We start from the raw sequence: 22,517 nt of genomic DNA, 5'->3' as shown, positions 1-22,517 counted from the left end.
GAAAAGTGAACGATCTGAATCAGAAAGAACGTCATGTGTAAGTTACTATATATATATAACTGTACTGTAATCACTTGTTCTGCGGAACTGGTATCTACCAATATACGGTTACTGTTAGGTTGTAATATTGCTCTTTTTAGGTAACATTTTTTTTTAAATTTAGTAGCAGCTAAATGTGATTCAGTCATAGTAAAGGGTGTATGGTGGTATCATTGGTCATTGTATAGAATGTAGTTTCATATAGAGGTAATGGTGATATTATAATATTATGTATTCGCTGTGTAGTGGTGATAGTAGTAGGCACTGTGTAGCCGTACTGTATGTATGTTTGTAAGTAAGCTCCATTATGGCACCATATCTAAGCAGTAAACTTGGTTCTAGAATTGTATCAATGTAATAATCTAGATTATGGTACCGTATGTATGCCATAATCTCGGTTCTGCTCCAGTTTCTATGTAGCAGGCTTGGTTCCATGTAGTAGACTTATTAAACTCGGTTCTGCTCCCTTATTTCTGTAGTAAGCTCTGTTCTGCTCCCATATCTCTGAAGTAAGCTCCGCTCTGCTCCCATATCTCTGTAGTAAGCTCTGTTTTGCTCCCATATCTCTGCAGTAAGCTCCGTTCTGCTCCCATATCTCTGCAGTAAGCTCGGTTCTGCTCCCATATCTCTGTACTAAGCTCCACTCTGCTCCCATATCTCTGTAGTAAGCTCCGTTCTGCTCCCATATCTCTGTAGTAAGCTCTGTTTTGCTCCCATATCTCTGTAGTAAGCTCTGTTTTGCTCCCATATCTCTGCAGTAAGCTCCGCTCTGCTCCCATATCTCTGTAGAAAGCTCCGTTCTGCTCCCATATCTCTGTAGTAAGCTCGGTTCTGCTCCCATACTGCTGTAGTAAGCTCCGTTCTGATCCCATATTTCTGTAGTAAGCTCTGTTTTGCACCCATATCTCTGTAGTAAGCTTGGTTCGGCTCCTATATCTCTGGAATAAGCTCGGTTCTGCTCCCATATCTCTGGAGTAAGCTTGTTTCTGCTCCCATATCTCAGTAGTAAGCTCGGTTCTGCTCCCATATCTCCGGAGTAAGCTCGGTTCTACTCCCATATCTCTGGAATAAGCTTGGTTCTGCTCCCATATCTCAGTAGTAAGCTTGGTTCTCCTCCCATATCTCAGTAGTAAGCTCGGTTCTGCTCCCATATCTCTGTAGTAAGCTCAGTTCTGCTCCCGTATCTCTGGAGTAAGCTCGGTTCTGCTCCCATATCTCCGGAGTAAGCTCGGTTCTGCTCCCATATCTCTGGAGTAAGGGTATGTGCACACGTCCGGATTTCTTGCAGAAATTTCCTGAAGAAAACCGGAAATTTTCTGCAAGAAATCCGCATTTCTTTTTTTTGCGTTTTTTTCCCGTTTTTTTCCCGTTTTTTTTAGCATTCTGCAAGCGTAATTAGCTTGCAGAATGCTAAAGTTTTCCAAGCGATCTGTAGCATCGCTTGGAAAACTGACTGACAAGTTGGTCACACTTGTCAAACATACTGTTTGACAAGTGTGACCAACTTTTTACTATAGATGCAGCTTATGCAGCATCTATAGTAAAAGATAGAATGTTTAAAAATAATAAAAAAAAATAAAAAAAATGCTTATACTCACCTGCAGACAGCTGATCTCCTCAGCGGCGTCTGTTCCTATAGCTGGTGTGTGTGCGCAGGACCTTCCATGACGTCGCGGTCACGTGAGCGGTCACATGACCGGTCTCGCGACCAATCACAGGACCGCGACGTCATCGCAGGTCCTTCACCGCACACCAGCTATAGGAACCGAAGCGGCAGCATGCACCTGAGAGGCGGGAAGACATCGAAGGTGAGTATATCACTATTTTTTATTTTAATTCTTTTTTTTGACCAATTATATGGTGCCCAGTCCGTGGAGGAGAGTCTCCTCTCCTCCACCCTGGGTACCAACCGCATATAATCTGCTTACTTCCCGCATGGTGTGCACAGCCCCGTGCGGGAAGTAAGCAGATCAATGCACTCCTAGGTGTGCGGAATCCCCGCAATTCCGCATTTTTAATGAACATGTTGCTTTTTTTTCCGCGATGCGATTTTTTCGCGGAAAAAAATGCAACATTTGCACAAGAAATGCGGAATACACTGTAAATAATAGGAGGCATATGTTAGCGTTTTTTTCGCGTTTTTATCACGTTTTTATAGCGAAAAAACGCGAAAAAAACCCGAAAAATACTGAACGTGTGCACATGGCCTAAGCTTGGTTCTGCTACCATATCTATGCAGCAAGCTCCGTTCTGTTCCCATATCTATGAACCAGCCTGTTTTTAAAGCCTGTTATCTCTGCTACTTTTATGCAGTGGCCAGAGATTATTAGGGAAAAGTAGGGCCACCGCAACTGAAGGGCCACTGCCTTGTGATTGCCCCCCAGGCTGAAAAATGCCAGCCAGCCCCTGAATAGGGGTGTCTGATAAACCCCTCTCCATTACTAACCCCAGAGGTTGATGGCAGCTATGATCTTTGACAAATAACAGCTGACATCAACCCCTACTACAATTACCCAGATTGCCACTACACCAGGGCAGTCGGGAAGAGCGTAGGCAAAATGCCGGAATATGATGCGCCACTCCTGGGATGGCTGTGGGCTGGTTAGGAACAAATAACCATGGACCTTCCCAGTCTGATTATATAAGCCACCAGCTGTCTGCTTTACTTTTGCTGGATATCAAAAAGGGGGGGACTCCACGTTATTTTGCTTTATTTATATACTTAAAGGGAACCTGTCAGCAGGATTGTGCACTGTAACCTACAGACAATGTCAGGTTGGCGCCATTATACTGATTAAAATGATACCTTGGTTGATGAAATCCGTCTTGTGGTTGTTGTTTAACCTTTACTTTGTTTTGAGTTAATGAGATTCTCTCGCTAGTGAATGGCCTGTGGGCGGGGCTTTATGTGGTCACTGATCCTCAATGAACGGCCACCTAGCTTACATCTTCTTCACACCCGCCCACTAGCAGCACTGCACACCCTGTCCCCCAGCACCTCACACCCTGTTCCCCAGCAGCACCTCACACCCTGCCGCCCCAGAAGCATCTCACACCCTGTCCCCCAGCAGCACCTCACATCCTGCCGCCCCAGCATCTCAGATCCTGTCTCCCAGCAGCACCTCACTCCCTGCCGCCCCAGAAGCATCTCACACCCTGTTCCCCAGCAGCACCTCACACCCTGCCGCCCCAGAAGCATCTCACACCCTGTCCCCCAGCAGCACCTCACATCCTGCTGCCCCAGCATCTCACACCCTGTCCCCCAGCAGCACCTCACACCCTGCCGACCAGCAGCACCTCACACCCTGCCGACCAGCAGCACCTCACACCGTCCCCCCAGCATCTCACACCCTGTCCCCCAGCAGCACCGTACACCCCACACCCTCCACCCCAGCTGCACCTCACACCCTGCCCCTGCCCCAGCAGCACCTCATACCCCACACCCAGCCCCCCAGCAGCACCTCACACCCACACCCTGTCCCCCAGCAGCACCTCACACCCTGTCCCCCAGCAGCACCTCACACCCTGCCACCCCAGAATCGCACACCCTGCCCCAGCTGCACCTCACACCCTGTCCCCCAGCAGCACCGTACACCCCACACCCTCCACCCCAGCTGCATCTCACACCCTGCCCCTCCCCCAGCAGCACCTCACACCCCACACCCAGCCCCCCAGCACCTCACACCCTGTCCCCCAGCAGCACCTCACACCCTGTCCCCCAGCATCGCACACCCTGCCGCCCCAGCACCTCACACCATGTCCCCCACCAGCACCGTACACCCCACACCCTCCACCCCAGCTGCACCTCACACCCTGCCCCCCAGCAGCACCTCACACCCTGCCCCCCAGCAACATCTCACAAAATGTCCCCTCCAGCAGCACCGCACACCCTGCAGATTTGCGTCCTTACCATGTCAGGGGCTGCTCAGGTGAGGTTCCATAGTTGCTCCAGTGGCGCAATCGGTTAGCGCGCGGTACTTATATGACAGTAACTGGTGAGCAATGCCGAGGTTGTGAGTTCGAGCCTCACCTGGAGCACGATGTTTTTATTGATGTTGTATTATATTATTAGATTATACAATTAGATTGTATTATATTATTAGAATAATATTCAGTAAATTCTTTTGAGCTTTGCACTCAATATCACTTAAAAAAAAAAAAGAAAAGAAAGAAAGAATGCAGGGAAAAAGTGTTTCTGCCCGGTTTCGAACCGGGGACCTTTCGCGTGTTAGGCGAACGTGATAACCACTACACTACAGAAACTTTTATAACGCTCATAGGCTGCAGGTGTCCTGTAATAAAAGACGTGTCTCCATGTGCCCAATACCAGTTAGGGCTTGTTCACACGTTCCTTTTTTTGCTGCGGATTTTTCAGCTCCTGATTTTGAAAAACCGCTGTGTTTTTCACTGCGGTTTTTTGTGCGGTTTCTACTGCGGATTCCACTGCGGGTTTCCAACTGCACTTTCCTATTGGTGCAGGTGGAAAACCGCTGCGGAATCCACAGAAAGAATTGACATGGTACTTCTTTTTTTCTGCAGAAAATCAGCGCGGATTTTCATGCGAAAAAAAGGAAAGTGGGCACAGCGGTTTTAGTTTTCCATAGGGTAACATTGTACTGTACCCTGCATGGAAAACTGATGCGGATCCGCAGCAAAAACCGCAACGTGTGAACATAGCCTTACAGATTGCACTACTGACTATGGGTCTGTACAGTTTCCCTGCCAGTCACGTGTGGCCGCTCTACATGTGAAGCTGTAGCGACGCTCTTTCCTCCAGTGGCGTCTATGGTACAAGCGGATGCCTAACTGATGTAGACGCTCTGCCCCTCATCACAGTGTCTCTATGGTCGCCGTTGACAGTCCCGAGGCGGAAGTGCGCCGTGTCCATGGAGATGGTGAAGATGTCGGCCGCGGTGCATTATGGTGAGACCTCCGGAGGCATATCTACGGCTCCGAACCTGTCGTGGCTGCCGGACAGCGTCCTCCTGGAGGTGCTCAGCTTCCTGTCCGTGCGGGACCTGATCCGGAGCTGCCGGTGAGAGGCTGGGGCGGGGATGCGGGCAGGAGAGCCGGGACGGCAGGGTTTCCTGGGACTGTGACCCTTCTGAGCATGTGCAGTGGTACTACAAGTCACAGAGAGGAAAACAGTGGATGCTGGGACTTGTAGTTTGTAGTGATACAATATCTGCAGTAACCAAAGATGACATATCTGCAGTGGGCGGCCGTGTGACAGATCGGCCTACTAGACCCCCAATATCACCGGTGCCCCAATAACACCAGTCCCAGCAGAGCGCCCCCCAATACCACCAGTCCCAGCAGAGCGCCCCCCAATACCCCCAGTCCCAGCAGAGCGCCCCCCAATACCCCCAGTCCCAGCAGAGCGCCCCCCAATACCCCCAGTCCCAGCAGAGCGCCCCCCAATACCCCCAGTCCCATCAGAGCGCCTCCCAATACTACCAGTGACCCCCAATCCTAACAGTACCACCAGTCCCAGCAGAGTGCTTAGTGCTCCCCAATACCAGCAGAGTCCCCCATTACTCTAGTGCCCCTCAGTACCACCAATGCCAGCAGACTGCCCCCTAATACCAACTGTGCTAGTTTAGTGCCCACCCCAATACCTACAAGGTCAGCAAAATGCTTCTACACAATAGTGCACCCCTAATATCACCAGGGCCAGCAGAGTGCCCCCTAATCTGAGCCCGGCAGATCATCCCCTTATCGATGGACCAGCAGAGTGCTCCCCCTCTAATAACGGGCTGTCAGCCCATCCCACCTATTAGCTGGGCAGTAGAGTGCAGCCTCCAGTATCCCGCTGCCAGCTGAGTGCGCCAAAGCCCCTATACCAGCAGGACTAATAGAGTGCAGCCTAGTATTAGCAGGGCAGGCAGCAGAGCGCCCCTCCCCCACACCGGTCCATGGCTTTGCTTCCAGGTCTTCTTAGCTTTTGCAGCATGGTGTGAGGAGGAGGAAGGTCCGGCACTACACACACATGGTGCAGGGGTCAATCACTTTATTTCCAGAAAGTAACACCTCCTGTCAATCACTTTTTTTTTTCCTCTTCAAGGGTCTGCAAGAGGTGGAAAAGGCTGATTTTGGACAAGTCCTTATGGAGATACGTTGATCTGACACCATACAAGGTCAGGTTCTCACTGATGGTCGTGTGATTGTCCACTGGTGTGTGTCTGTAAACTGACTGCCGCACAGGATTGTCCCACCTAAAGGGGTTAACGGCACAGTGCTTACATAATGCATCTGATGAAATCTGGAGAATATTTGCTTCCTGTGTGATTTTATGTGGGGTCCTCGGCAGTCACCTGCCCACCCTGCCCTGGGCTCCTCATCTGTAAGTGATCCCCCTAGGAGATGTGACCACTGTGGTCCCAACGTCATCAGTAATTGCCTTCCCTGCAGCCATATAGCAAGTAATGCAGATCTGAATGGAGGGACGTTACAGGAACCTTCTGGGGTATCTGATTCTGAGACTTGTAGTGCAGGGTCTGAGGGGGTGGGATGTGTCTAGACGCGGCTGATGTCTTGCTGTGTGCTTACTTCCCTGCATTGCTCACATGCTGAACACGCACATCACCCCCAGGCAGACAGTCGCTAGTCTCAGCGGTGAGGCTTACACATACAGTGTACAAACTAAGAAGCCAGTGATTGGCTGCAGCGGTCACGTGCAAGTATGCCATGTCAGGAGCAGTAGCTTAAGCTGCGAGGATATTTTTGAGAATCGTGTTTTTTTTTTTTGTTTTTTTTTTTTTTTTTTTCTTTTCCTTGAAATCACATTGTCTTCTTTAACACCTTAAGGTACCGTCACACTCAGCGACGCTGCGGCGATATAGACAACGATCCGACCTAAACTAGATCGCTGCAGCGTTGCTGTTTAGGTCGCTGTAGAGACGTCAAATACAGCAACTCCAGAACGATGCAGGAGCGATCCAGTGACGTAACGGCGACTCACTTCTCGTTCTCGCTGGTTGTTAGCTCCATGTCAAACAGCCGGAGTGTACCGACTGGCTAGAAGGAGACGCTGCGACGCCCTCTATGCTCGTTGCTGGCGTTGTTGCTTTTGATGTCAAACATGACGATACACGCCGACCTGGCGACGAAATAATGTTCTGGACTTCTAGCTCCGACCAGCGATATCACAGCGGGATCCAGATCGCTGCTGCGTGTCAAACACAATGAGATCGCTATCCAGGATGCTTCAACGTCACGGATTGTTGTCGTTCTCTTTGCAAAGTTGCTGAGTGTGACGGTACCTTTAATGACTGCCCGTGCATAATTTATGGCTGTCATTTAGGTTCCTAAACACATAGCGTCTCCCAGAGGGTGCTGTCTGAGTGGGTGGGTGTCAGCTGTACACTACACAAGTGGGAGCTTGTGTGTTTGGGTTTTTTTGTTTCCTTTTTGTGGGTTGAGTTCAAGTTTTTCGTTGTTTTAGAGGGGAGCCCGGCCTTGGGCTATGTGCAAACGTTCAGGATTTCTTGCAGAAAATTCCTGAAAAAAAAACCTGAAATTTTCTGCAAGAAATCTGCATGCGCTTTTGGTGCGTTTTTACCGCGTTTTTGATGCGTTTTTTTCCGGACATTTCCCAATGCATTTTATAGTGGGAAATCCGCAAAATTAATGAACATGCTGCATTTTTTACCACGATGCGTTTTTTTTCTCGGAAAAAAACGCATCATGTGTACAAAAATTGCGGAATTCATTCTAAATGATGGGATGCATATTGTATGCTCTTTTTTTTTTTTGCGGTTTTATAGCGTTTTTGTCGCGAAAAAATGCGGAAAAAAAACGTGAAAAATAAGCAACGTGTGCACACAACCTTAGGGTACACGTCTGAAACATTTATGTGACTGCAGACTTGTGAATCATCACATGCACTCTGAGGATTCTCTGGCGCCTGGAGCGGGCAGTCATGTAACCGAAAGTATGTGATTTGCATACATGTGGTCACATGCTTACTAGACGTGCACGACTTCGCTGAATTCACTTCTATTGAGCAAGGCTGGACAAGTCTAGTCATAATGTGACTGGAAGTATGAAAATTGCATCCTTCTGATCACATGATGCCGCTCCCAGCACCGGAGAATCCTCAGAGTGCATTTGATGATTCGCAAGTCTTCAGTAACATATAGTGACTGCCAACTTATAGCCTAAAGGTACCTTCACACTAAGCGACGTTGCAGCGATACAGACAACGATGCCGATCGCTGCAGCGTCGCTGTTTGGTCGCTGGAGAGCTGTCACACAGAGCTCTCCAGCGACCAGCGATGCCGAGGTCCCCGGGTAACCAGGGTAAACATCGGGTTGCTAAGCGCAAGGCCGTGCTTAGTAACCCGATGTTTACCCTGGTTACCAGTGTAAAATGTAAAAAAACAAACAGTACATACTCACCTTCGCGTCCCCCGGCGTCCGCTTCCTGCACTGACTGTGAGTGCCGGCCCTAACAGCAGAGCGGTGACGTCACCGCTGTGCTGTGCTTTCACTTTACGGCCGGCGCTCAGTCAGTGCAGGAAGCAGACGCCGGGGGACGCGAAGGTGAGTATGTACTGTTTGTTTTTTTACATTTTACACTGGTAACCAGGGTAAACATCGGGTTACTAAGCGCGGCCCTGCGCTTAGTAACCCGATATTTACCCTGGTTACCATTGTAAAACATCGCTGGTATCGTTGCTTTTGCTGTCAAACACGACGATACACGCCGGTCTGACGACCAAATAAAGTTCTGAACTTTAACCAACGACCAGCGACATCACAGCAGGATCCAGATCGCTGCTGCCTGTCAAACACAACGATATCGCTAGCCAGGACGCTGCAACGTCACGGATCGCTAGCGATATCGTTTAGTGTGAAGGTACCTTAAGAGCACAAAACCCCTCAAAGGCATTTGCCAAGGTCACCATACAATCAATAAGGAGACAGTCTGGACTCCATAAAGGCTTGATTCCGGCTTCATCTATCTTTTGTGCAAACTCAGAAATATGGATGATTGGCCTGAGAGCCTTCATCTGCCTCATTAATGAGTGGTCCTGATGAGTCATTTGCCTGAATCCTGTAGGATTTAGGCGAAACCACCAAGGTTAAGTGCTCCGCTAAATGTGAACCGAGCCTTAAACTGATATATGGGAGGCAGAAAGAACAACTGAGCAGCAGTTTTGTATTTTTCCTTTTTTTTTTTTCTTCTCTCGTTCATGCCGTTTACCGTGCAGGTCGGAACAATTACTGCAATACCAGATTTACGGTATAGAGTGGTGATTTTTTTTTTTTTTTTTTTCCATATCCCGAGAGTTGCAACCTTGTTAGTTTTCTGCCCTCAGGACCATATGGCGGCTTGTTTTTTTTTTTTTTGCCGAACGAGTATATGTTTTCAGTGATTGCATTTCTTTTCTGTACAACTTTTTGATTGCTTTTTATACCATATTTTGTGTGGTGTTTTTAGTTGTTGCTTTTTTTGTTTTTTTTGTCTTTTGGGATTTATAATGTTGCAACTATATATCTCTGGTTGTTCCAGACGCGGTGAGGTTTAATATAAACTTTCTGCTCTGTTCTGCGCTCTCTTCTGCTGTGTGCTAAAGGCCTGAATACTCTGCGTGTTTGCTGCAGTTAGTGTGAGCTTCGAAGCTGCACCGTCAGCCATGACTTTCCTTCATAGAGTTGGTGATGGCTGCTTGCTGATGGCATGTCCTTATTTTCGGTTTAGGTATGGAAGTCTTATTACTATGTCAGCGGTTGAGTGTTTCCAATGCTGTGAGTCAGATGGCCGCGTTACAGGTGCATTACTGCACATTTAGGTCTGGGCTGGTAACTGTGGTCTCTACACAGCTGTCATATCACAGGAAACTGGTGGTTAGTAGGAATCCAGTAGAGCTTTACAGGTTATGTGGCCAGGTGGTAAAGGACTCAGGATGATTTGTTACAAGAAGGCCCAATAACTCGGTCCCAGTATGTTGTAAATATACTGCTGACTGTCTATGTGGATGGTGAGGGGATCAGGATGGTGAGCAGACTGCATACTATGTCCAACGAGGAACGGTTAAGGGATCTGGGAATGTTTAGCTTGCAAAAAAGAAGGCTAAGAGGAGACTTAATAGCTGTCTACAAAAATCTGAAGGGATGTCACAGTGTAGAGGGATCATTACTCTCATTTACACATGGAAACATTAAAATCAATTAAATGAAACTGAAAAGGAGAAGACACAGATTAGATATTAGAAAAAACTTTTTGACAGTGAGGGTGATTAATAAGTGGAACAGGCTGCCATGAGAGGTGGTGAGTTCTCCTTCAATGGAAGTCTTCATGCCGAGGCTGGACAGACATCTGCCTGGGATGATTAAGGCTACGTTCACATTTGCGTTGTGCGCCGCAGCGTCGGCAACGCACAACGCAAATGTAAACGCATGCACAACACAGCATTTTGTGACGCATGCGTCCATTTTTGCATGGTTTTGGGCGCAGAAAAAACTGCAACTTGCTGCGTCCTCTGCGCCCTGATGCATGCACCACAGTGACGCATGCGTCACAAAACGCAAGTGCAACGCATGTCCATGCGCCCCCATGTTAAATATAGGGGCGCATGACACATGCGGCGATGCTGCAGCGCCCGACGCTGCGGCGCAGAACGCTAATGTGAACGTAGCCTTAGTGAATCCTGCATTGAGCAGGGGGATGGACACTATGACCCTGTAGGTCCCTTCCAACTCTAACATCATTCTGTGATTCTACTTGAATTGTTCAGATAGTTACCCTCTGTTTACACAGACACTATGCATAGTACATTGATACTCTGCTGCACACATCACATAGTAGACAGACTACTGTATATACATCACACAGGAGACGCTGAGACTGGTGCATGCACACCACACAGGAGGCTGAGACTGAGGCTGAGACTCTGCTGTGTACATTTGCAATACATCTTTTGTCACTCATCTTTTACTTGCTGCCACTATACAGTATCTTAAAGTATTCACACCCTGTGAACTTTTCCTCACTTTTTTTTTTCAAGTTATACTCGCAAAGTTAAATTTATTTTATTCAGATTTTTTCTGATATAGCAACACTATGCAGCAAGTGTTAATGAAGTGTAAAGGAAATGATACATGGTTTTCTAAATATTTAAAAAAAATATATAAATCTGAAAATTCTGACGTGCATTTGTATTCAACCCCCTGATTCAATGCTTTGTTGGACCACCTTTTGCTAAAATTATTGCTGTCAGTCTTTTGGGGTCTGTCTCCACCAGTTTTGCACATCTAGTGGTGACATTTTTGCCCATTCTTCTTTGCACACTCGCTCTCTTTTTCAGGAGATTGGATGGAGGCGTCTTTGAACAGCAATGTTCAAGTCTTGCCGCAGATTCTCAATGGGATTTAGGTCTGGACTGTGACTGGGCCGTTCACACACACAAATATGCTTTCCTCTAAACCATCCATTGTAGCTCTGACAGAATGTTTAGGATCGTTGGTGAACCTACAACCCAGTCTCAAGGCTTTTGCAGCCTCTAACAGGTTTTCCTTGATGATTGCTTTGTGTTTAGCACCATCCATCTTCCCATCAACTTTAACCATCTCCCCTGTCTCTGCTGAAGAAAGGTCTCCCCACAGCATGATGCTGCCACCACCATGTTTTGACAGTGGGGATGGTGTTTCAGGGTTATATGCAGTATTAGTTTTCAAACACCTATAGGGCTTTGCATTTAGCTGAAATAGTTCTTATTTTGGTCTCACCTGCCCAGAGCACCTTCTTCCACATGCAAGCGCTGTCCCCCTACATGGCTTTTTACTAACTGCAAATCGGACTTCTTATGGCTTGCTTATATGCTATATGACTAATAGTTGTCCTGTGGACACCCTCTCCCACCTAGCTGTGGATCTCTGCAGCTCTTCCAGAGTGACGGTGATCTCTTGGCTGCTTCTCTAATTAGTGGTCTCCTAATCCTTCTTTACTCTTCTCCACAACTTTATCCCTGACCTGTCTGGGGTGTTCCTTAGTTTTCTTGATACTGTTTGATCCCTAATGTTCTCAAAAAAACCTCTGAGGCCTTCATAGAACAGCTGTAATTATACTGAGAATAAATTACACATAGGTGGATCAATTTGCTAATTATGTGACTTCTGGAGGTAATTGGTCACTCTGGATTTTATTTAGGGGTATCAGACTACAGGGGGGTGATTTTCAGATTTATAATTATAAAATAATTAGAAAACCTGTACCATTTCCTTTACACTTCCCAAATATGTCTTACATTGTGTTGTTATATCGTCTAAAATCCCAATAAAACACATTTAAGACTGTGGGTGTAATGTGGAAAAGTTCACAGGGTATGAGTAAGGCATTGTGTACCAATGAGTGCTGTGGATAAATGCTACCATATGCCATTTACATTTTTGCATTCAGATAGGAAGGAGGAAGCTGTGGTGACATGGAAACCTCGAGGCTAGTACAGGTGGCTAAAACCTGGAGAAGAGCGTTTGCATTGACTTGTGTGCATGAGTGTATTTTTATTTTATTTTTTTAAAGTCTCGATAGCTTTAGGGTGCTTTCATATTCCTTTTAGGCACCAATTCAAGGGGCCCTGTTGGGGCTTTTCATCATTTGTGATCCTGTTATCTATTCTCTGCATATTGCTGTTTGTCAGTCACTGGCATTCTTTTCGCGTTTCCTTATATGCTGCCCATGGTAACATATAATATAGCTTCTACTAATTAGGCAGCTTTTTGTAAAATTGCAATTTATTTTTTTTTTTTACCTAAATCCAGACCAGTTGTAATAAAATTCTTCCATTTTAAAGCGTATAACCATTTGTATCTTGTTTCACAGCTGAATTCTAAGATATTGTGGCATCTGTTGAGGCATTGGTTTGGAACCAGCCTGCAGACCCTGAAACTTAAGGGCCTCTTAAAGTCGGTGAAGAAACAGGAGTTCCTTACGCCAGCCGTCCTTCAGGTCTTGGAAAAGCGTTACCAGAGTCTAGAATATCTCCATCTCGAGGAAACAAACCTCCGCTCCGTGAGCTACGACTGTTTACCATCCACCTTGAAGACTCTCGAACTGTCAGAATGCGAGGTCCCACTAACATGGTTCAAAACCAGCGGCAAGACCAAAGAGCTCCTGAAATTAGAGAATCTCATCCTAAACAAAGTGTCCTCTTTTTCCAACCAACATCTAGAGATAGTTTGCAGCCAGTCTAGCCTAAAGAGTCTCTGCCTGTCCGGTACCTACAGAATTAATGACATTGGGGTTCAAAAAGCGGTTCCTTACCTGAAAGAATTGGAGCACTTAAAGTTGAACGAATGCAACATAACCGATATCACTTTGCACTTAATCGGCTGCCACTTGAAGCATCTCCATACCTTAGCGCTTCTAGATTTCCGCTATTTAACCGATGCAGGTCTGGCCTGTCTATCTGGAATGAAGACCCTAGAGAAGTTGTGGTTGGACTACTGCATCGGTTTCTCTGCCCGTTCTATTGTTACCATGAGCGTCAGCCTCCCTGTCCTGAACTTTCTCAGCCTCAATGGGATCTTCTTTGAGAGCCAAGGAATAGATGAAATTCAGAAAAGTCTCCCACACTGTACAGTTAATAATGCTTTCTCCAACATGGACAGTCTTCTCAAAAATAAATAGTGACACCTGCGGAAGAAGACAACGCAACCTTGCTCCTATGTTCTAGACAGTCCCAGAATTAGGTGCCTATAGCTACTTCTCTCCTCTGTTCTGTGATTATGTTATTTCCTCTATATTGCACACTTCACGGAATGAGATCCGTCCTGGAATATTATCTCTACTGCAGCATAAGGGTATGTTCACACCACGTCTTTTTCTGGTGATGAAAAAGTGTTGGTTTTTCAAGCAGAAGACTCTTCCGGAATCACGCCTTTTTTTTGGGGGGGTAAATCTAAAGGGTCCCTTTTTTTTTTTTTTTTTTTTTTTTTCTTCTTTCTTGCTTTATTTGGTTGTTTGCTTTAAGTATCGAGTGTCTTTCTAGCAGAAAACGGCAGAAGAATGGACATGTTAACATCTTTTTTGCCTTCATGACCTATTACATACATATACGTCATAGGTCGTGTCCGTCCGGGCTTTGGCGCCGAGCCCACGTTTTCTCTGAAATATCAGCTGATTTTCATCAGCTGACTTGTGCCCCTAACAGTCGCGGGTGGAATCGCGATCCATCTGCGGCTGTTAGCATGTTAAATGCTGCTATCAATCTCTGATGGTGGCATTTAACATAGCTGCGCTGGAAGCACGCCACTGATCCTGCGCATCGGCGCCCCCTGTCACATAATCTCGAGGCATGACATGGGTTGGCAGCAACCTGGGGTCTGCAGGAGGCCCCTGTGGTTGTCATTGCCGCTTTGCTATGAGTGCCACTCAGTGGCTACGCTCATAGCAGGTAATCAATTCTGCTACAAATAGCAGGGCTGAAGCTCTGCTATGTGTAGCACAGGCAATCGGATGATCGCAGCTTCAAGTCTCCTATGGAGTCTATTGAAGCAAGTGAAAAGTAGAAAAAAAAGGTTTTTAAAAACATTTTAAAAATGTAATAAATTTAAAGGTTCAAACTACACCCTTTTGCCCCATTAAAAATAAAACAATAAAAAATACACACATTTAGTATCGCCGCATTCACAAATCAAAATATAAAAAGAATTAATCCGCTCGGTAAACCGTGTAACTTAAAAAAAAAAATCAAAATGCCAGAATTATACATTGGATTTTTTTTTACCACTTAGAAAAAAACCCCCCTATGCTTGTTTTTTATCTTCAAACTTGTAATGACCTGGAGAATCATAATGGTGGGTCAGTTTTAGCATTTAGTGAACATGGTAGGAAAAAAAAAAAAACAATTGTGGAGTTGCACTTTTTTGCAATTCTGCTGCACTTTGAATTTTTTTTATCCCATGTTCCAGTACAAGAAGAGGTAACGGTGTCTTACAAAAGTACAACTCGTCCCACGTAAAGCAAGCCCTCACACCACACGGCCATATTGACCAAAAAATAAAAGGTGTTTTCTACCTCCTGAGAAGAAAGGGAGCAAAAAAAAAAACAGAAACGGGAAAAACCCAAGGTCGTGAAGGGGTTAAACGCGTGGTGGAGTCTTTTGAAAAGCTGAAGTGTTTTTTAAATGACACTCAAAAATTGGACATTTGAAGAGCAAGTCATGAATGAAATAGTGGAAAAGGTGCAGTGTGAACATACCATATGGTCTACAGGGAGAGCTAGACTTCCACGTAGTTGGTCCTTTTGTTAAAACTTTTCCAGACGCTTTTCAAAAAGTGCATTTATAGTTCAGCAAAATGATTTACTGGATCCTGGTCCAGCAGCCACATCGGTGGCAGTTGGCACAAGCTCAAGGCTGCCGGGCTAGAGAATGCCACCTCCTCCTACCTGGGACATGCCCAACACAGTACTATGCGTGCGTCGTGCCTCAACGATGACATGTTAGGACCTGCTAATCAAGAGGCACCAGGAATGACGGAAGGTAGGAGGACATTTCACAAGCTCTGGCCCGACTTGACTACTGGTCTAAGGTCTTACAAATCTTTTTTGCTCAACTATATTGGCTCATTCTGACGTCGGTGATCTTTCTTCAGTGTCTATATGCCAAAACCAGAAAACACAGAACAGGAGTCAATCTTTCAATTCTAGTTTTACTCTATATGTTCCACTCCTGGTTTTTGGCACTTAGACACTGATAAAGAATCACTGACATCTGAATGAGTCCCTAGGGCTTCTTAAGCATGGGATGAAGGATCTGTTAATTACTGGTAGTCCATACTCAATCTCCTTTTATATAGCCGTTGTCCTTTCATTTTACTTTAAGGGATTATCCGCTTTAGAAAGTCTGTTCACATGCACCCTAGAGCAGTGTTCCCCAAGTCCATTCCTCAAGAGCCACCAACAGGTCATGTTTTCAGGATTTGCTTAGAATTGCCCAGGTGATGGAATTATTGCCTGTGCAGGTGATGCAATTATCACTTGGGCAATACTAAGGAAATCCTGAAAACATGACCTGTTGGTGGCTCTTGAGGACCGGAGTTGGGGAAGACTGCCCTAGAGTGTATTTTGGTGAAGAGTGAGATCTTCTGTTCTCGCGGGAGATAAGCCACTACCAAAGGTGTCTAGCAGTGACTTATTTTCCACTACACATAGAAAACGTGAACAGACAACCTAGTGTGCATGTGTTTCAAGGGGGGACACTGCTTTTGTCTGAGTGAGCCGCTATTGAAGGTGTATAGTACCATTACTTCTCCAGTAGTCACAGAAGGACTCTATGTGCGCTTTTAACGTGCCCTCTGCTGGACCCTAGCCACCTGTTGCCAACCACTGTGTGTGTTGCTTTCTTCTAACGATGACTGATACAACGCAGTGGAGCGTGATGATGTCAGTGATTGCTTTTTTTTCGAATATTCGAATGGCAAGTAGCACAATACTGGTCTTTCCTTTCTTCACATAGGATTCGTCCCCTTTCTATAGCATCTCGCTCATACATGGTCAAGACATAAATATGAGTATTTGAGTGGATATTCCAGGATGACAGAATTTCACTACTTCTTGTGATAAAATAGGAAGAAAGTTTTATGTTTTCAGTATTCTCGGATGGTGCAGTGGTGATATAAGTGAAGATACCATCTGCTATAATATGATGGATCTCTTCGCTAGAGTTCCCGTGAAGAAAAGCAATCAAGAAATTATTTGTGATTCACTGCTTAATCAAGTAATTCTCTTTTGGTGTGACTTAGATGACTTTGAACTTCGCTATCAGACTGTCACGTGGTGAATGAATCGGGCCATCATCTCCACTGTAAATGGGTATTTGATACTCCTGTTCGCACCTTATTTGGCAAAATCTGCCATGTTACTGAAGCCATATATTAGGAATCATCTTCCTGAATGTGATCATGTTGCTGAAAGCATCCAAACCTGATCATGGATTATGAAAATTCCTAGAAAGCTCAACTGAGCGTGGAAATTTTAGCCATCACATTAATTGAATTTCCTTTATATAATGTAGAGCTTCCTCCACCCTACAAGAGCCCCTGATGAAGCTTACATTACATAGTCTTCTGTGGAGATATTATTCTTTCATCAGGCTTAGAAGGCTACAGTAAGTACAGTCCCGGAGACAACCACAAGTCTATGTGCCTGTTTTAAAGAGCTGAACCGGTCTTTTGTTTGGCTTATAAGTGAGGGTCCCAAAAGTAGGACCTCTAATGATTAATTTTAAAAGTCATAAGTCCTGAAACAAGAAATTTGGTTGAACCTCATCTTTGTCTTTTTGTGTGTCTTGTATTTGTGCATGAAAGAGTAGAAGCAGTAACATCTTTTGGGATCTGTTCCCATTTTATCATATTGGAACTTAGTTTAAGTTTAACCCTCGCGTTTTGCTCACAGTGGTACCACAAAGCCATAGGCATTCTTTGTGCCGCATACAGAATTCGAATGTTACATTCAGATTAGTTAGTGGAATTATATACTAGTTATTTTCAGATTAGTACGGAATTGGACAGGAAAAAAAAACTGCTTGCTTCCATGTAAAGCTGGGTTCATACTGCGTTCCAGCAGTCCGTTAGACTGCGTTACACCGCGGCATAACGCGGAGTAGCGCAAGTCCGTTAACGCTGCCATTAATCTCTATTTTGGGCGCATCGCTAGCGCACGCCCAAAATGAGCATGCGCTAGCGATGTGCCGTCATTGAGTGACGGACCCTGGGACCCGGGCTGCAGCGTTTCCGGGTCCGTCACCGCTAGCGCAGGTAGAGCATCTGCTAGCTCTATTTGTGCTAGCGCGATGGCATGTCGGCACTTGCGTTAACGCAGCCCGTTTAACGCATGTGTTGAACGGGCTGCTGTTAACGCAGTGTGAACCTAGCCTAAAGTCCACCATACACAGGTACTTTCGATGCACCATAGACTTCTATGGTTCCTCACATTTTGGAGGTAATATAGAGCCATAGTGACTAGTTTGCAGTAGACATAAAAGTAATCGCTTCAGCATAAAGCTACATGCCGTGACGTAATCTGACACATCAGCCATATGTATTCTATACTCATCAAGAGACTGCCGTGAGAAAACATCATTAGGTTTGTTTGAGGTCTGGCTTCTGTCATATATCTACTGTATCTAGACAGTACTAAAATAATGAGAATCAATACATTGGCAATTTTATTTTTTAACGTGGCTTATCGATGGGTTGTGTTTTGGGAGGAAAACGAAGGATGCACATTTATTTATTTTTTTGTTTTGCAATCCCTCATTTTACCTTGGTATGGATGCTGAACCTGGAATATACAGTGGGTAAGGAAAGTATTCAGACCCCTTTAAATTGTTCACTCTGTGTCATTGCAGCCATTTGGTAAATTAAAAAAAGTTCTTTTTTTTCTCATTAATGTACACTCTGCACCCCATCTTGACAGATAACAGAAATGTAGTAATTTTTGCAAAATTATTAAAAAAGAAAAAAAAATCACATGGTCGTAAGTATTCAGACCCTTTGCTCAGACACTCATATTTAAGTCCCATGCTGTCCATTTCCTTGTGATCCTCCTTGAGATAGTTCTACTCCTTCATTGGAGTCCAGCTGTGTGTAATTAAATTGATAGGACTTGATTTGGAAAGGCACACACCTGTCTATGTAAGACCTCACAGCTCAAGGAGATCAGAGACAGAATTGTGGCAAGGCACAGATCTGGCTAAGGTTACAATAGAATTTCTGCAGTACTCAAGGTTCCTAAGAGCACAGTGGGCTCCATAATCCTTAAATGGAAGAAGTTTGGGACCACCAGAAGTCTTCCTAGACCTGGCCGTCCAGCCAACCTGAGCAATCGTGGGAGAAGAGCCTTGGTGAGAGAGGTAAAGAAGAACCCCAAGATCACTGTGGCTGAGCTCCAGAGATGCAGTAGGGAGATGGGAGAAAGTTCCACAAACTCAACTATCACTGCAGACCTCCACCAGTTGGGCCTTTATGGCAGAGTGGCCCGACGGAAGCCTCTCCTCAGTGCAAGACATATGAAAGCCCCCATAGAGTTTGCAAAAAAAAACAAAACAGGAAGGATTCCCAGACTATGAGAAATAAGTTTCTCTGGTCTGATGAGACTAAGACTTATTTGGTGATGAGTCTAAGCGGTATGTGTGGAGAAAACCAGGCACTGCTCATCACCTGCCCAATACAATCCCAACAGTGAAACGTGGTGGCAGCATCATGCTATAGGGGTGATTTTCAGCTGCAGGGACAGGATGACTGGTTGCTATTGATGGAAACATGAATGTGGCCAAGTACAGAGATATCCTGGATGAAAACCTCTTCCAGAGTGCTCTGGACCTCAGACTTGGCTGAAGGTTCCCCTTCCAACAAGACAATGACCCTAAACACACAGCTAAAATAGCAAAGGAGTGGCTTCAGAATAATTCTGTGATCATTCTTGACCGGCCCAGCCAGAGCCCTGACCTAAACCCAATTGAGCATCTCTGGGGAGACCTGAAAATGGCTGTCTACCAACATTCACCATCCAACCTGATGGAACTGGAGAGGACTTGCAAGGAAGAATGGCCGAGGATCCCCAAATCCAAGTGTGAAAAACTAGTTGCATCCTTCCCAAGATGACACATAGCTGTACTAGCCCAAAAGGGGGCTTCTACTCAATACTGAGCTAAGGGTCTGAATACTTATGACCATGTGATAGTTCAGTTTTTCTTTTTTAATAAATTTGCAAAAATTTCTACATTTGTTTTTTTTGTCAAGATGGGGTGCAGAGTGTACATTAATGAGAAAAAATGTAAGTTTTTGAATTTACCAAATTGCTGCAATGAAACAGTGACAAATTTAAAGGGGAATGAATACTTTTCGTACCCACTGTAAATTGGCTTCGACAAAGACGAGTATCGGTGTGAAGAAGGCGAAGATATTTTGGGCAGAGTTACGATAAAGTCGGGTGGGTGAGCTTCCTTTCAGGAATTCTATTGATGGACACTAAAACTTTGTTTTCCTATGAAATCACAATGGAGGGGGGCTACTTAATTTTTTTCAGACATGAAGGACGTGCCAGGTTTAGACATCCATTCCAGTTTTCCCCAAAACAAGGGAAAATGGCTGAGATTATGGGCCCAATTTGTGAAGGCTTTCACACCAGAACTCTGGCATAAAAGCTTTGAAAAGTTGTAAAATTTAGGTGCAACTCAGAGGTTGCGCCTAAAATTTGCAAGTTTTGCCGTTTTCACACCAGTTCCTCGACGCGCTAACAAAATGGGTGGAGCTATGGTGGGACAAGGGTATTTAGACCTCACCTTGTCTTATTCATGATGAACGTCCGTGTTCACTACGCCACAAGTCTTACTCCAGCAAGGAGGAGTAGGATTTGTGGCGAGTCGCACACAGAGGTTTACACCACTGTTCCTGGCACTCCTGATTCATGAAAAGGCATTTTCCCACTCATGTAGACCAGCGTGAACAATGATGACCTTGATGTATCGGGCCCTATGTGTTACGGGACTTTAATACTTTGGCTCTGAGGCTCCCTGCTTGGGAATCTGGTTGTGCCTCTCTAACATATGTCTTGAAATGATCATTTTTAGTGCAGCTCCCTCTAACATTTGTATGAAACTTCTGGCGCTGTGTTTTTGTTTCATATAGGTAATATTCAGCAATCAGTACTTCCTTCCTGCAGGGATTCAATATCTGATTGATGCTATTCAATAGGAATATTCCTTCTGTATTTAAGGGGTCGTCCACTACTAAGTCAACCCCTTCTTGATCAAAATATTTGGCCCCATAAAATAATAAAGCCTATACTCCCCTCTCTCGTTCTGGCGCCATTCCCACGGTGTCGCCACTCGCTCTCCTGTGGCTTCCATGTAGTTGTGTGACACGTATCGCCGGCGTCCAATCAGCGCTGGCATCACTGTCTCCGCCTTTGGACAAATCGAGCATGAAGAGGAAGTGGCTGCAGCTGATCGCGTACTTCCTCTTCCTGCTCAATTCGACAGGAGGCGGGGACAGTGATAACAGTGCTGATTGGCCCTGGGGTCACAAAAAACAATTGTGGTACTGCACTTTTTGTTTTTAGGGTTTTTTTGCAATTTCACCGCACTTAGAATTTGGTTCTAAGCCCCTACACGGCCATATTGAAGGAGAAATAAAAAAAATTATGGCTCTGAGAAGGGGAGCAAGAAAAGGAAATACCCCTGGTCCTTAAGTGGTTAATAAACCAATTGAAGCCTTCCTGTGGCTGCCTCGTTGAGCAGCCGAGTGTGCTGATCATCCCCACCTGTAGTAAATGAATAGCAATAAAATCCTGTTATTTTCCTGCACTATTGCTATTTATTTACTCGTTTTGTTTTTATCTACAGTTTTGACTGTTTAGTGGTCAGTGTGAACACGCGCCTACACTCTGCCTGCGCACCAACTTATATTCCAGTTCATCTCTTTAGGTTTTTCTTTAGGTTCAAATTTTTGCCTCATCCGTACATCTCTAGTCCTTACACTTTAAGGATTGGCGGTGCACACTTCTATATAATAGGATGTTTGCGTGGAAAAAAAAAAAAAGTAGATATATGAATGACATCCAGCCGCGCAGTTTACTTATTTCCCATCTGTGTTTTTTGGCAGGGAATTATTTGCAATATATGCCAAATGGGGCTTTTATGTGTTTGTTTTATTTTTCTTTCATTTTGCTTCTGCGCCTTGTGTTTACAGATAAAAATGTGGATTTTAATTTGTTTAAAATGTTACAATATATATATATATATATATATATATATATTAGTACAGACCAAACTTGTACAAAGTTGTACATTCACACTGAAGGCATCAAAACTATGAATTATGTGGAATTATATACTTAACAAAAAATTGTGAAACAACTGAAATTATGTCTTATATTCTAGGTTCTTCAAAGTAGCCACCTTTTGCTTTGATGACTGATTTTCACACTATTGGCATTCTCTTGATGAGCTTCAAGAGGTAGTCACCGGGAATGGTCTTCCAAGAATCTTGAAGGAGTTCTCAGAGATGCTTAGCACTTGTTGGCCCTTTTGCCTTCACTCTGTGTCCAGCTCACCCCAAACCATCTCGATTGGGTTCAGGTCTGGTGACTGTGGAGGCCAGGTCATCTGGCGTAGCACCCCATCACTCTCCTTCTTGGTCAAATAGCTCTTACACAGCCTGGAGGTGTGTTTGGGGTCATTGTCCTGTTGAAAAATAAAAATAAATGATGGTCCAACTAAACGCAAACGGGATGGAATAGCATTCCGCTGCAAGATGCTGTGGTAGCCATGCTGGTTCAGTATGCCTTCAATTTTGAATACATCCCCAACAGTGTCACCAGCAAAGCCCCACCCCCCACACCATCACATCTCCTCCATGCTTCACGGTGGGAACCAGGCATGTAGAGTCCATGGGTTCACCTTTTCTGCGTCGCACAAAGACACGGTGGTTGGAACCAAAGATCTCAAATTTGGACTCATCAGACCAAA

The 22,517-nt window shown here is 45.2% G+C and overlaps 1 protein-coding gene and 2 non-coding genes across 3 annotated transcripts; 2 read left to right on the top strand and 1 right to left on the bottom strand.

Annotated features, from left to right (window-relative positions):
• Window positions 1-3,984: 3,984 nt before the first annotated feature.
• TRNAI-UAU (transfer RNA isoleucine (anticodon UAU)) lies at window positions 3,985-4,077 on the top strand. The gene is given in 2 exon segments: window positions 3,985-4,022; window positions 4,042-4,077. It is a non-coding gene; the product is annotated as a tRNA-Ile (tRNA).
• A 152-nt stretch (window positions 4,078-4,229) lies between these two features.
• On the bottom strand, window positions 4,230-4,302 carry TRNAV-AAC (transfer RNA valine (anticodon AAC)). Its single transcript has one exon. It is a non-coding gene; the product is annotated as a tRNA-Val (tRNA).
• A 487-nt stretch (window positions 4,303-4,789) lies between these two features.
• FBXL12 (F-box and leucine rich repeat protein 12) lies at window positions 4,790-15,081 on the top strand. Its single transcript, XM_077262082.1, has 3 exons — window positions 4,790-5,074; window positions 6,104-6,176; window positions 12,866-15,081. The coding sequence occupies exons 1-3, from the start codon at window positions 4,926-4,928 to the stop codon at window positions 13,670-13,672; spliced, it is 1,029 nt and encodes a 342-aa protein (XP_077118197.1). The 5' UTR covers window positions 4,790-4,925; the 3' UTR covers window positions 13,673-15,081.
• Window positions 15,082-22,517: the final 7,436 nt, after the last annotated feature.

This window comes from Ranitomeya variabilis, chromosome 5, assembly GCF_051348905.1.
Source record: "Ranitomeya variabilis isolate aRanVar5 chromosome 5, aRanVar5.hap1, whole genome shotgun sequence".
In the NCBI taxonomy this organism is placed as follows: domain Eukaryota; kingdom Metazoa; phylum Chordata; class Amphibia; order Anura; family Dendrobatidae; genus Ranitomeya; species Ranitomeya variabilis.
The sequence above is the reverse complement of the archived record's forward strand: the minus strand, read 5'-3'. Positions and strand labels throughout refer to the sequence as shown.

Bases quoted from the DNA above. Each gene is read 5' to 3' on its own strand.
- FBXL12 (XM_077262082.1), top strand. From the start codon at position 4,926: ATGGAGATGGTGAAGATGTCGGCCGCGGTGCATTATGGTGAGACCTCC. The intron at 5,075-6,103 runs GTGAGAGGCTGG...TTCCTCTTCAAG, and splicing joins GACCTGATCCGGAGCTGCCG to GGTCTGCAAGAGGTGGAAAA. The intron at 6,177-12,865 runs GTCAGGTTCTCA...CTTGTTTCACAG, and splicing joins TTGATCTGACACCATACAAG to CTGAATTCTAAGATATTGTG.